At 38.3% G+C, this 14,736-nt stretch overlaps 1 protein-coding gene across 1 annotated transcript in view; it reads left to right on the forward strand.

The window, feature by feature from the left end:
• SIM2 (SIM bHLH transcription factor 2) overlaps positions 1-14,736 on the forward strand; it is a 59,022-nt gene that overhangs the window by 23,099 nt on the left and 21,187 nt on the right. The window contains exons 5-6 of the mRNA XM_086632063.1: positions 11,588-11,673; positions 13,972-14,171. Of these exons, the coding sequence (XP_086488189.1) occupies positions 11,588-11,673; positions 13,972-14,171 (286 nt within the window). The remainder of the gene's footprint in view (positions 1-11,587; positions 11,674-13,971; positions 14,172-14,736) is intronic.

Consider the following 14,736-nt stretch of genomic DNA (forward strand, 5'->3'; position numbering starts at 1 on the left):
ATGACGTGTAGTGGCTGTGCTCAGATCTCAGATGACTTCACTGGCCCTTCACGCCTTTCTGAACACTGCTTAATGTAATTCTGGTTTGCAGCATTTTTCTGTGTTCTAGCTTGGCTTTTTACATGCTAAGCTTTACTTCTCAGTTTTACACTCCCGATACCACCTGTATGTGTTGCATAGGCTGATATCAAGATTCCTAGGACTCTATCCTAAGATATGCAACACTTAACTACCAGAAACCTGGAAATTGTTTCATAGTATAGGGCTGAGAAACTGATTTCTTAGCATGGAGGTGAGTGGTTTTGATGCTTGCTATCTTTCCTTGAGCACTTACAGCTCTGAAAGCTATTCTTTTCTGTTTCTTCAAGTAGTGGAACTCATACACTGGATGAGATTCTCCTGCTAGGGCAGAAGCCAGTCATACAGCAGGGCAATTTGGCTCCAAAATGTGGGGATGATGACATAACAGTAATTTCTGAATCTTGGAAGACTGCAACGTTAACGTTTATGACTGACTGTAGAGTCCCAGGGCATGCTGCATATCTCCCCTGCTCAGCGCAGGAAACCTAGAAAGCTGTAGTTGTGGTGCCGTGCAAAATTCTGCTTAGCCAGCAATAGCTCCAGAACTTCATGGAGGCATGTGAGGAGTTTGCCCCTTTCCTTACCTCACATACAGCGTAAAACTAAATGTCTGTTACAGCTCAGCAACAAACCATTTGGTACTAGCGTGGTGGGGAGTACAATGCTGGCAGTAGTTTGTGAAGTGTCTGTAACAGAGTGCCCTGTCCAGAGGTGATAAGCATTTTGAAGTGTCTGAAGTAGTGGCTGGCTTTCAGGGACTGAATGCTGAGGATTGCACCAGGGTTATTGCCTACACCCAGCTCCCCGCTAGTATGCTCTTTAGAGGAAACAACATACTGACATAAGCTGGCGTGCACATACCAAGATAAATTGGGACCTTAAGACCTCAAATGATCTTGTTGTCAAAAGTGTGTCACTACCAATCATTTTTTCAGAAAGTTTTCTTTAACAGTTAGCAGCATAGAGTGGGAGGCTTGTAGCAGGACAGTAACACTTACTAAACCATCTGGAGGTTTTTGGGAAATGCTGTACCTCCTGAACCATATCTATAAGAATAGAGAAGGAAATTTTTATATGAGATATCAGGATAGTGCAAGCTGGGTATGACTAGTCAGCGCATTTGTCATTACTGCAGCTGAATATAAGCAAGCAAGCAAGAAATGAGAGATACTTGCACTGCAGGTTGACTGAGACAAGCAATTAAGCAATGCTGAGAGGGATTCAGCATTGTATGCTGCTCTTCCATGTGTGTATTTGGAGTTACATTGTGTGTCATTTATTGATTTTTGTATGCTTTTTTTCTGAGATTTTAATCCTTTAAAACATCTATAGCTTCCCAACTTTTGCTGACTTGCACACCAAGCAAGGCATGATACCTACAAGCAGTTTATTAACATTCCCTAGAGAAGACAAAGAGAAACAGGAATATGGCAGTTATTGTCTGCTAACAACTGGATAATTCTTATATGATTAGTTATAAGCCCAGTGTAAGTTACACAAGGAATGTGGAATACATTGTGTCAGACTTTCTCCACTCTGGTTGATGATTTAAGGGCACCGTTTCTGTCAGCTATGAAGTAAATGTCAATGCATACTTTTCCTCTCAAAGAAGGACATCTTCCCTACACACATTTTGTTCAATATTAAAAGAAGGGAATAGAAAATTTTACATCTGGAAAGATCTTTTTTAAGCTAGGTTTTAAAGACATTTTTCTAGTAGTACATACGTAAATGACATTGATAGGAATTTTTTAATTAATTTAAAAACATTTTATAGGATAATTTTTATTGAAAGATAATGGTTTAACATGATGATGCCGTTACCACTGTTTGTTAGTGTTATTTTAAACTTGAGGAACCTAGGAAGCATCATTATTTTGGATGTACAAAAGTGGAAAAGAGGGCAGTCTGCTGACACCCCATTAAGAAATCTTTTTTCATTGGTAATTAAGAGTAAAGTATACCAAAGAGAGCAGAGTGTCTCAGACACAAAAGCTATTCTCTTCCTTTCTGCCTAGTGCCCTGTTGAGTTTCTTCTCTAAGAAAAGTTTTGAAGCATCACTTCCAGGAGCAAAGGAAAATTTGGGTAAATGCTAGCAAACTGCTGAGTTTGGATGACAGGAATGATAATAGAGATAATTTACCCTCTGCAGCACTGACAGGATTCTGGATACGGTCAGGACACAGAATGAACTGTTGAAATAGGGAGGAAATTTGAACAGCTAGTGCAAGCGTAGAACTCTAGGACATAGGCTAACAACAGAACCGGTTGCTTTCCTACCACAACAAGAGCACGACCAGGGCAAACCAAGTCAGCCCACAAGCTTCAGTTTTCAACTTAGTATATGCATAGGAACTTGCTCTCTCTATATATACAATTTGCAATTTTGCCATGTAAGGCATTTATATTTTATCACTCAAATAGTGACACTCATTTCTAAAAAGAAGATGGAATATTCTCGAAGGTACACATTAAGCCTGTAACCTGCATGTGTATATACGATGCTGCAGTGTAGCAGGGAGAAAGGAAAGTATGTCTAACTGTTTTATTTCTTCTTTTAATTGGAATCAGTTTTGACCATGCACGCTGAGGAAGGACAGGGAAACATTTTCATACATCCCCTTGCATGCAGTATTTCACTTTGCAGAATAGTTTTAGTCACAACCTCATTTTTTGCACTGTTCTTTCTGGCATGGCAATAATAAAGACAGTACACACAAGGCTTACTAATGAGGCTGATTCCTCATTTTCCACTAGCTCATCTCCAGGTCTGTGTCTGAACTTGCCGTGAGGAAAGTTCACCACAGGCATTTGCAAGCCACTTCTCACTCTGGCCCTGTTTGTCAGTCCTAGATTCCTAGCTTCAAGGGCTACCCTAAAATTGTGTGTGCTATTATGCAAGCATCTCTTTTGTGTGCATCCCACAGTGCTTTTACCTCTTTTTTTGTTCTAGAACATGAGTCACTAACATTCAGAATTAAAGAATAGAAGTTGGGTCATTTGTCTCTCCTGTATCTCACAAAAGCTATAGCCTTGTTATGCTCACAAAAGAGACTAGCCAAGATACTTGCATGCTCTTTTAGTCAGCAATGTGCTGTGTGGGACCCAGATGTTTTGCAGATTACACAAGTATAGAGTAGAACATGTGCAACTTCATAGTATAGAGGAGGTAAGATGAAAATAACCAACTGAAAGGACAACAATATGCAGAGTGTTTGGGGTATGGGCACTCAAGTGTTATCCAGACATGTAACTGTGTTTCCACCCTGTAAAACAGTCCAGTGGGGACATGGCATGCTGCTCATCACACATGCGTGCCTTGTCTCCAGAGGAATGCACTGGTTTGAGGCAGGTGCATGTCTCAGCACAAGTTGGGCAGGAGGGAAGGTAGAATCATGGTGACAGTGCACCGTGCAGCAGTGTGCATGCTGATGTATATTAATTTACAAAGTGGTTCTGCAACAGAACAATGACATATTTGGAATTTGGGAGCTTTGGGAAAGAGATATAAAATAGTAGCTTTTACTTTAGAGAAAATAAAGGCACAAGATATGAAGCTGTGGAAAAACCTATAATCTTTTTTCTTGATCCACTGTGAAAGCAGCATGCAAACCACAGAATTTTGTGACTGTTTTCTTTCAAAAGAGATGAAAGATGGAGCAGAAAGCAAAGACGAATTTCATAGCTGCACCCCTAGTGATGGACAATTTTGGCTTCCATGAAGTTAACCATAAGTTGACAGAAATGCTTGGAGAACTCTGCAGTCATGTGCAATATGAGTGAACAAACACACAAATTCTTTATCCAAAATAGCAAGACTAATTTTCTTTATTATGACATTTATTCTGTTTATGAGAGTAAGAAAATACAAATCTGTAAAATATAAACAGGCTATTTTATTCTTGACCTGTGCTTGTAGTCAAACTGTACTGCATGATATACTAGGCTAAGAAAAGAAAAGGGATTAATGATTAATGATTAATGATTAACGAAGAAGGTATACTTTGTTGAAACGGTACTCAGTGCTGTGAGGCACAAATGTATCTTCTGAGTGTCCATAGACAGCAATGTTTTTCTGTGTTCTCATTCACAGCTTGCTGTGTTTGAGCTCTGTGAGGATGTTAATGCATGGATAAGTTTGGGCTGGGATTTGAATGAAGCTACTTACTCTCTACCTCATTTATAGCTTTTACTGAATCTACTCAACTACATTGTAGCAGTGCTTCAGGGAGGAAGCCTTCCTAAGATGACGTCTCAATATGGTAATATATTAGTAAAATATAAAACCTGCTCTGAATCTGATTAGGGAAACATGGAGTTTGCCTGAAAAACAAACAGCGATGCATTTGAAATGGGCATCTTGGACAAGGGTTATAGACTCTGACTTGCAGTACCTCCCCCTATAAAACTCATTACAAATGAAACTTCAGTTTTATTAAAATATCTGCTGGTAGACATACTGAAAAGTCAGGATATCAGTAACCTCAGTTACATCCTTCCAAAGAAGAGCAGCAGAAAAGACAGAAAAATCTGCTAAAAGCATATAATAATAATAATGTTGATCAAAACTAGTGTTTTACTTGCATCAGTTTTCATTTCCAACTATTTTCAATCACCCACTTGGAGAAAAATGGAAAATTGGAATTCCAAGATAAAAACTGAGAGTCTCACAGGTCATTCTTTAAAAGATTTCAGTAAACATTTGTGGATCAGTGGGGAGAGAACAATCACTTTCAAATGTTAAACATTGATACAGAGCAAACAAAATCAGAAATCTGCTCTCATAAGTAAATCCAAGTTATAACAAATATTGGAAGTGACTGGAATAGAAAAATAGACCTGTGATCGTGTTCCATATAACTGGATAAAGAAAAGCACTATGCCAAAAATGGGAGGGTAAACATTTAGGAAGAACACTAAAGCTCTGCTTTTCATCTCTAATTCCCGTAGTAGATAAACACAATGTCAATAAGTTATGGGAATTGTTAAAAGCTGTGCTAAGATGGTTGGTCTGCTTTTCAGGAAGCTATCATCAGAGCCTTTCAAGATACTTAGCAATTTAGAAGTGGGGGTGGAGGTTTCTTTTTAGTTATAGCAGCTATCGAGACATTTTCTTGACTCAACTTTTGAAAAAAGATTAAACAGAAGAGTGCACAAAATTTGAAAATCATTCAACTCATGAAAAGAGGGATCAATTTCCTGATTATTTTGAAATTCTTTGGGAGAGGGAAACTCAGGTAAAGAGAAAAAAATAGATGCTGACATGGAAAGTAAAGGGGAAGATGGGAAAAGCAGACCCATGCTGCAATACTTACACCTGTAAAGGAAAACTGTGTTAAAACTTTCCGTAGCACTACACGGCTGTTTGTCAGAAATATAGATGGCTATGGCAAATGATAGAGAAGGTGGAATTAAACAGACAAATTTCATTATACGTGGTGGACCTGCTGGAAGAGTAGGTATTTGAAAGGAATGGTGTAAGAGATACAACAGCAGTGAAATTTAGCATGAGTTGCAGCAAAATTTGCCATCTCCACATGGTGATTCCTCACTTTTTTGAAACCTCAGGTGACTGGGAGAGTAGTGGTTGGAAAGCAGCCCTGCAGAGAGGGATCTGATCTCAGCAGGCTCAATATGAGTGAGTCAGCAATGTGCCCTGGCAGCCAACAGGGCAAATTGCAACATGGGGTGCATCAAATGCAATATAACCAGCAGGTCAAAAGAGGTGATTATCCTGCTATATTCAGCATTTGTGAAGTCTCACCTGGAGTGCTGTGTGCAGTTCTGGGCCCCACGATTGAAGAAGGATGTGATGGTCCTTGAACGCATCCAGAGAAAGGCAACAAAGCTGGTGAAAGGGCTGGAAGAAATGTCCTGTGAGGAGTGGCTGAGGAATCTGGGTTTGTCTAGTTTGGAGAGGGATGACCTCTCTACAGCTTCCTGAGGAGTGGAAGTGGAGAGGAAGGTGCTGATCTCTTCTCCTTGGTACCCAGTGATAGGACACATGGGAACAGTTCAAAGCTGTGCCGGGGAGGTTCAGACTGGACATTATGAAGCCTTTCTTTACCGAGAGGGTGCTCAAATCCTGGAACAGGCTTCCCAGGGAGGTGGTTGATGCCTCAAACGTGTCAGTGTTTAAGAGGCATTCGGACAATGCCCTTAACAACATGCTTTAACTTTTGGTCAGCCCTGAATTGGTCAGGTAGTTGGATTAGATGACCATTGTAGGTCCCTTTCAACTGAAATATTCCTTTTTCCTTTATTTGCCTTGCCTTGCCTTGTCTTGCCTTCCTATCCTATCCAGCTTGTTGTCAGTTTTCCAGTTGTTCACCTTGCTTCTGGAAGCTGCAGTCAATGGGGGAATATAATATATAATACCTCCTGCAGTGACAAATGTGAATTAAAAAATCTAAAATACCACACTGTGTGAAGATAACACCTGTATCAGTCCCAGGTGTTGTGAAGGGTACAATTTACCATGGGAGATGTTGTTATGCTTAATGAAATCTCCTTTGTTTCTTGCAGCTCTAAAAATGATGTTTTGTAAATACATTGTTACATCTGTACACAGTACAAACATGGAGATTACAGTGCTATGAGAGTGTTCTTTTAATCATTGTCACTAATAATAATATGAAGTACATCCTTATGCAGAGAAATGAGGTTTCTTTTGTTAGAGATGAAAACATCTTCACATTGAATCCAGTTTTATATTTTATTCTTCCTTTTCATAAAATAAAAAAAACTAACCAAAACCAAAGCTGAGCAATATGTAGTTCTTGATATCCATAGGGTTTGAATGGATTACTTTTTCTTCTGTGATACATATAAAAGACAAAAAAACCAAAAATTCTTATTAATAGGGTATTTTGTTTTGTGTTAACTCAGCTCAAACATCTCTGTAAGACTTTCTGGTCTAGTCAGTAGCATTTTGTTTTTCATCCTTCATTAGCCGATGTTTGCAACCTATTGGTTTCATCTTTTCTCTATAACAAACAGACATAGTTTATAAATAGATTTTTAACATTTTCTTTACACTTAAATGATTTGTGCTAATATCACTTACAGTGAAGCGTTTATATAGTTAACATTTCAGAATAATTACATACAGGGATTAAGCTTCAGTTATTAGATGATATGAATATTCTCTAATACTTAAGAAGGCTATTTTCCTTCATTGTTTCTTATATTCTGGTTCAGTCATAACATTTTACTGTTCATTATTCTGTCTCTTGTTTCATATATGTTGTGCTTAACCCACAGTTATCTCAACCTTTATCTACTTAAGAACTGCTAGCATTTGACTGGTTTCCTCTCTGTTTCAAACCTCTTTTACCTTCTTGATAGCCTAAGATTCTTTCTGTTATTTATATGTGCTGTGCTTACATGTTTGCGAAATGACCTGGGGGTATTGGTTAGTAGCCAGCTGAATATGATCCAGCAGTGTGCCCAGGTGGCCAAGAAGGCCAACAGCATCCTGGCTTGTATCAGAAAATAGTGTGGCCAGCAGGACTAGGGAAGTGTTTGTCTCCTGGTGCTCAGCACTGGTGAGACCTCACTTCCAATACTGTGTTTGGTTTTAGAACTCTCACTACAAGAAAGACATTAAGGCGCTGGAGCATGTTCAAAGAAGGGCAGTGAGGCTGGTGAAGGATCTAGAAAACAAGCCCTGTGAGGAGCTGCTGAGGGAACTGAGGTTGTTTAGCCTGGAGAAAAGGAGGCTGAAAGGAGACCTTATTGCTCTCTACAACTGCCTGAAAGGAGGTTGTAGCAAGCTGGGTGTCAGTTTCTTCTCCCAGGTAGCGAGTGATAAGACAAGCAGAAATGGCTTCAAATTGCACCAAGGGAGGTTTAGATTGGATATGGGGAAAAATTTCTTCACCAACAGAGTTGTCAAGCATTGGAGCAGGCTGCCCAGGGAAGCGGTTGAGTCAGCATTGCTGGAGGTATTTAAAAGATGCGTAGAAGTGGCGCTTAGGGACATGGTTTAGTGGTGGTCTTGGCACTGTTAGGTTAACATTTGGACTTGATGATCTTAAGGGTCTCTTCCAATCTAAAAGATCTATGATTCTATGAAAGAACACTAGTGATATCAATAATTACATTACTAGGTCTAGATGTTTGATGTTATATTTTTGCAGCTTTTCAAAACTTAATTCTTATTGATAAAATCACTTAACTTGTAAGAATAGTTGGTTACATTCACCTTTTACTTAAGCCTGAAGTGCTTATTTTACATTTACTATTTTTACATTTACTGTTATACTGTCAATATTTTATTTACATTTACTGTCTTCCCTAATTTGAGACTTTTGCCATGTCCCTGGACATCTTCAGTCACTCTACTTTTACAGCAGATGCTGGCTATTTATGCTACAGCTTTTTTTCTGCTTTATAACTGAGCTTTCCTGGCTACTATCTCCTTACAATTTTGTGATTAACCTCTGCAGCAGGGCAGCATGCATTAATAATCAGTCTTCTAACAGCTCATCTGATTTCTCCTATTTGAAATCTCCCTCTTTGCTTGCTAAACCTTTAAGTACCTCATTTTCTCTTTACATTATCTTCATCAGAGCAGACCATCTTAATTGTATCAGGTACAGTCTGGATGTGATATTTTAAGTTTTGCATTATATTGATGGGTGTGTTAGCATTCAGAAGGATACTGAGGGTCTTTATTTCCCAATCAGCATTACAATTACTAATTTACTTTAGCTCTTTTTGGCTTTGCTACCCACTTCTGCTACTTTTGAGGGTATTGGGGAGTCACATTGCCAAAGGTATCAGTTAATATGAATACTAATTCACACTGTTCACAGTCTTGCACATCTGGGTTCTTTATGTGAGGGTTTTGGTCTTACTGCTTCTTTATGTTTTGTAACCTCTTGATCAGCTCTGGAGATGGTTTTATTCCCAGTAGCCATGCACAAACACACATATGTACACACAGCCCACCAATGACAGATCAACACAGACAGTGGAACAGTGCTTTTACAGGCACTACATACACCCTAATAGCTCTCACACGAGCATAAAGAATATAAATAGTCTGGTCCTGCTTTTCCTTGCCAGTGAGTCACTCTCAAAGCTTGCTAGTAGATTTTATACTCACACACACTCACAAGGATCTCTCTATGATAGCTTTTGTATTCTTCAGCTCCAATCCTGCAAACAAGATGCCAGATGCCGTGTAGCACCTGCACACCATTCACTGGGCACCTTGACACAACCATTAGCTTTAACCAGCCATGCAACAATCCCAGCTAGCTGCTTAAAAATACCGTGGCACTCTGCATCCACCTGAGCTATGGGACATGTTGCATTACTGAGTAACTGCATTAACAGCTGTTATGGTCCCAGATGATCCAGGAATGGTCAGGCCCTCCTTTAGACACATTCTGCTTTTTCCGTGCTAAAATGGCAACTCTCACAGTGACACTGGGCTCCCCCACAAATACACTCACTCGCAATACACCTAGGAGGAAGAATGGTTATCATCATGTATGCACTACTTTGGCCTTTTCAGTACGTCACTCAGGGTCCAGATTCTGTTTGGTCACATGGATCATCTCTCCTTTTGCTTACTTAAGGCATCTTAATATCAGTTAGCTCAAGGCCCAAAAAAAGGAAGCTGCCAGATGAGTTCCCAGTTACCTCATGGGTAACTCTTCCCTCTTTAGATTGCAGGCATGAGAAGTAGCTGATTTAAGAGACTAGTGCTTGTTGGTTCAGCAACAAACTACTAAATCCTAATAATTAAATGATCAATAATTAATAAACACATCATCATTAAATTACGGTTACAAAATTTTGCACTTGATTACACATAATGACAAAGCTACTGATTATTACTCTTCAGTCTCACAAATCACATACAGCTACTATTGAGTTACAATTCTATCATCCTTCCCTCTCCATACCACTTAGTGCTAGGGTGCAACTCAATCTCTGTTTGAGAAGTTTAAGGCATTGCTTCCAATTACACTAATCATCTCTTTTTACAGAAGAATGTAAGCAATTAAAATTTGCTATCAAATCCATTCATGTCCAAAGATGGTCTTTGTACCCTCATTATTGTGTGTTAATTATTTTTCTCCTTTGGCACCCTTGTAGGGAGAAAGTCACCTTTATTTTGTGTGCATGGGACTGCGGTGGAAAGAGAGCAAGCAGTAGTGTTAGGTCACACAGAAGATCTGTATTGAAGCCATGAATTGCATCAATGTTCCCAACTCCCAGATCTGTTCTTTACTCGTGAGATCATGCTTCGGCAACAGTAATCTGTACTGTATGACTTCCTCCTACCAAATTGTGTACATTTATATTTAAAACTCTATAGTAGATGTGTCAGTTAAATTAAGTGCCTGTTCTTCTCTATACGGATCTAATTTGCATTAGGAAGACAAACAGAAAATTCAAATACTCAGGAAGGCTGATACTAGTTGAGATGCACTACATATCACATTTCTTTTCCCTCCTTGCTAAATCTTTTTTCTGTGGTTGTATCTTTGAATATAGACCTTTGAACTCAGAACTTAATGTAGAGAGTTTATTGGTTTCCAGACAGTGGTCTGAGGCTCAAACCACTGCAGGTTTGTGCCTAAGAAATGTTAATTGGGTGATGGATGCGCAAAACTCGGAAATACAACTCAACATTTAAATCAAATTAAATCAAGACTCCAACTGATTACAGTGGATTTTGGACCAAACCCTGTGGGGAGTTAGGAGGTAATACACATTGCAACAAATCTGAAAACCCCTTTGCTTCCCTGATTTTCCTGTTTACAGATGTATCAAATGATTTTTTTTCCCTGACATAGTTGTGTTCTGCCATACTGCAACTTTCAGTAAAAAAAGTCAGAACTATTAATGATGTTTGAAGTGTTATTGAGAATAATTAATGTTAAAGAGAATAGTAACTTATTCTTAGCAGAAAATATATGTGAACCTGAGCAATAATTAGCTTTAAAACATTTCTAGAGGTTATCCATGAAGATATTTGTTTAAAAATCATCTATGAAGATGGTTTTGGAAGTCAGTGAAACAGGTAATAATATTGCATATGGAGGCCAGAAGTTCATCTGTTTGGGCATGACTAGCTACACATGCTCAAATTGTTACAAAACTAATGAATTTTATTGTTTCCCATTCCGCTATTATTTTGGAGAGTACTTTCATTTTCCTATGCTCCAAAGCAGGCGTTTCCTTCCCTTTACTGATATGGGCTGGTACCTAGCTGTTCAGAAACAAGGTGATTGCCTTGTGTAGTGTGGTAAAAACAGAAATTTGGAGACCTAGTCATGCTGACTTGTTCAAGTTTCACAGGGAATCCTAACATGAAGGGCAAATGAATCCTGAGGGCAGGGATTAAGAGGGAAAGTAGAATGGCTGATTTCCATTGCTGCCTAAGTCTGAGACATAAACATATCTGTTAAATCATGAAAGGCAATGTTATGGACAGTTTTTAAATCTTCAGTAATAAATAAGCATTGTGGTTTATGCTTTCAGAATATGAAATTGAGAGATCATTTTTCCTGAGAATGAAGTGTGTCCTAGCCAAGAGGAATGCAGGATTGACATGCAGTGGTTACAAGGTAATGTATATAAGTTTCCTTCCGCTCCTCCAAGTACTCAACAAGGCATAAGTTTATTTATTTAGGTTTGTTTTTTTTTATGTATGTGTAGTTGAAAGCAAAGTCTGTGATGGAAAGAATAAGAACAGATGCAAAAAATGACACTGCTGATTGCAGATTCCCTTAGCAGTGCAACTCTAGATTCTCTCACGGTGAGTTAGAGTTTGCTTTGCAGCCCATTACCACATCCTGATCTTCCAGATTGGAGAATTGGCTGGAGCACACCCATGGAGGTGCAATGAGAGTGTACAGCCAAGTCTTATTGCCCTATGGAACTGGAGGGAGGTGAGGCAGGAACCCAGACACAGGAACTTGGAAGTCTTCCTGCATTCCTCTGCCTTGGTGTTACCGTGCTCTGGATGAGCAGCCACTCAGTTGCACAAGTCACCTCATTGGCCTGACCAGAATTACCTCAACATTAATGAGACCATAAAGTTACCTTAAACAGTTAAAGTTAAATTAAATTAAATTAAAATTACCTTAAAAAAATATCATCTCAGGGTTGAATTGTACTAAACCACCAAGTAAGTTTGTTTACGAATCTTATTACTTGTATTAATTTTCTATTTATTACATGAAGTCAGAAGCCACAGCTAATGCTGAGATTCTATAATAACACTTGCCATTCAGGTAGTTCTTATTTTCAGCTTTACAGTGTGCATTTGCTGCAATTTGAGCTACACAATATAATTCTATCACGTAAGCATCAGGAGAGAATAGTGCTTCACATACAGTCTCGTGAGGATTAATTTTTTTTGAGTCATTCAAAAACCAAAAGATAAGCATGCGAGAGAAGTAGAGCTCTTTCAAGGAACATGTTCAAGGTCCAGATATGTATCTGTCTATTTACACTGCTATCCACTTGGTTAGACTGATAATTCTTCATTACATGGAGCCCAGTTTGTTCAGCTGCTTCCCAGCAAAAATGATTCTGTCCTAAAGCTGAATCTGAAATCAGGTAAAAGAGTACAGCTTGTCGTGGTGGTACAACATCTTTGTATGTTTTTCATTTTCCTCATTTATGACTGCTAATCAGGGGATCATCTTCTTTCTTCTTTTGCTCACTATTAAAATTTTATGCACTGAAACATTTAAGGATATGTTCATTTAGAGAGATGTTGGCCTAAATTTATTCTCTTTCACTATACTTAGAGTCAGGACTTAATAACTTTGAAAATATCTCCTGAGTAGCTGACGTGCAGCAGAAACTCGTGAATCAAATAGTATGGGAATTAGTAGTATCTGCTGAAAGATCTTAAATAAGTTTTGGTTGCTACTGTACTTTTGTTAAACAGACTCATTAATTGGTGATTGGAGAGGAGGAAGGAAGGTTATACAGGAGGAGCCTATTTATAGGTGACTGTTTAGTTGGTTGTTCAAGAGTACTAAATACAATGGAAATTAATTCCTTTCCATTGGACACAGTTAAAAGTCAAAAAAATACAGAAATTAACCTGAAGGATGTGTAGTATGTCTGCTGTTTGGACTAGAAAATTGGCAGGAGCACAAAGGATTTCTAAACACCAGCACTACATTAAATAAACCTTATGTTCTGGAAGAGTCCCAAGGTAGCAATTTCCCCCCCTCTTTAGCTGACATTGTGAATTTTTACAGTCTAACACTGAAGTTATCACTTCTGTGACTAGAAATTGTATATGGAGATTCAGAATTTGGTCTCAAGACCCTGGCCTTGGTCACACGTCAGAAGAACATCATCTGAACTTGACTGGAGAACTTAAAACTCATTTCAAGTGCATTTACATATACAGCAGTTAATCTTTATAAATGTGATGCATTAATCTCCACTGGATTTTCAATGTGTCTGTTTTTCATCAGAATAATAACTCATGAAAATGTAAATGTTTATATACAACTCGTGTTTATGAGAGAGAGAGAGTCATTTAAAAGAGCAACTTCCAGATTTTTTGGTTAATGATCAGGAATTCTGACTGTATCTACCTGAAATCTATATCAAAGAGAGTTTCAAAAGTATTAACTAGAAAGCAGTCTAGAGAGTCCTAAAGAGCACGTGCCTTAATACTGGATTAATCATGTTGGCAGTAAACATAGAACCTGCATTTACTGTGTTTTAATCTCTATTTATAAATTAACCATACTTCTGAAGCCTTCACAGATTATGCAGTATTTGAGTGTTATAAGGGTGTATTGCTTTCTAATCTCATTGAAACTTGGTGGTCAGCTGACTTGCAGCCTCTTCTGTTGCCATCAGATATTGAATGTGTTTTCTTCTCATGCCAGGTGATCCATTGCAGTGGCTATTTGAAGATACGGCAGTATATGCTAGACATGTCTTTGTATGATTCCTGTTACCAAATCGTTGGACTGGTGGCTGTAGGTCAATCTTTACCTCCCAGTGCAATCACTGAGATCAAACTTCACAGTAACATGTTTATGTTCAGAGCAAGTTTGGACTTAAAATTAATATTCCTAGATTCCAGGTAAGCAGCAATTTAATTTCTAGCATAAAATGTTTTCTAAGTCAAGTTCTATCATAAGCTACAGTAGTTTCCAAACAGATCAAAATATCCATGATAAAACAAAGCAGTCCAAAATAGATCTGAAACACAAAACCCACATGGGTCTTCAAAGCCCTTCAAGCGGCTGGATAGATCATACTTTGTCTTGAATATCAACATATAAGAGCCTGTACAATTTAACCTATAGTAACCTACAGTTTCAGAGAGTCAACTAAAGCCTTCTGCCTGTGAGTAATAGGTACATGAGCCATAATACATTTTTACTTTAAAGGACATAAATTTTAACATACAAAGCTAGTGAAAGGAATAAGGATGTACTATCATCCATAATTTAAAAAAACCGCTACAACTGAAACACTGAGGTCAAATGACTTGCTGGAGTCATTCAGAAAGCTTTTGACAGAATAGTAAGAAAATACAGTCTTCCACACTTTAGTGTAATGCCTTAACAATGAAATAAAACCTACTAATGCAGTTGTTAGAATGAAAACAAATTCAATTGACTACTACATGAAAACACAGCCTT

Source organism: Tauraco erythrolophus, chromosome 1, assembly GCF_009769465.1.
Source record: "Tauraco erythrolophus isolate bTauEry1 chromosome 1, bTauEry1.pri, whole genome shotgun sequence".
NCBI lineage: Eukaryota > Metazoa > Chordata > Aves > Musophagiformes > Musophagidae > Tauraco > Tauraco erythrolophus.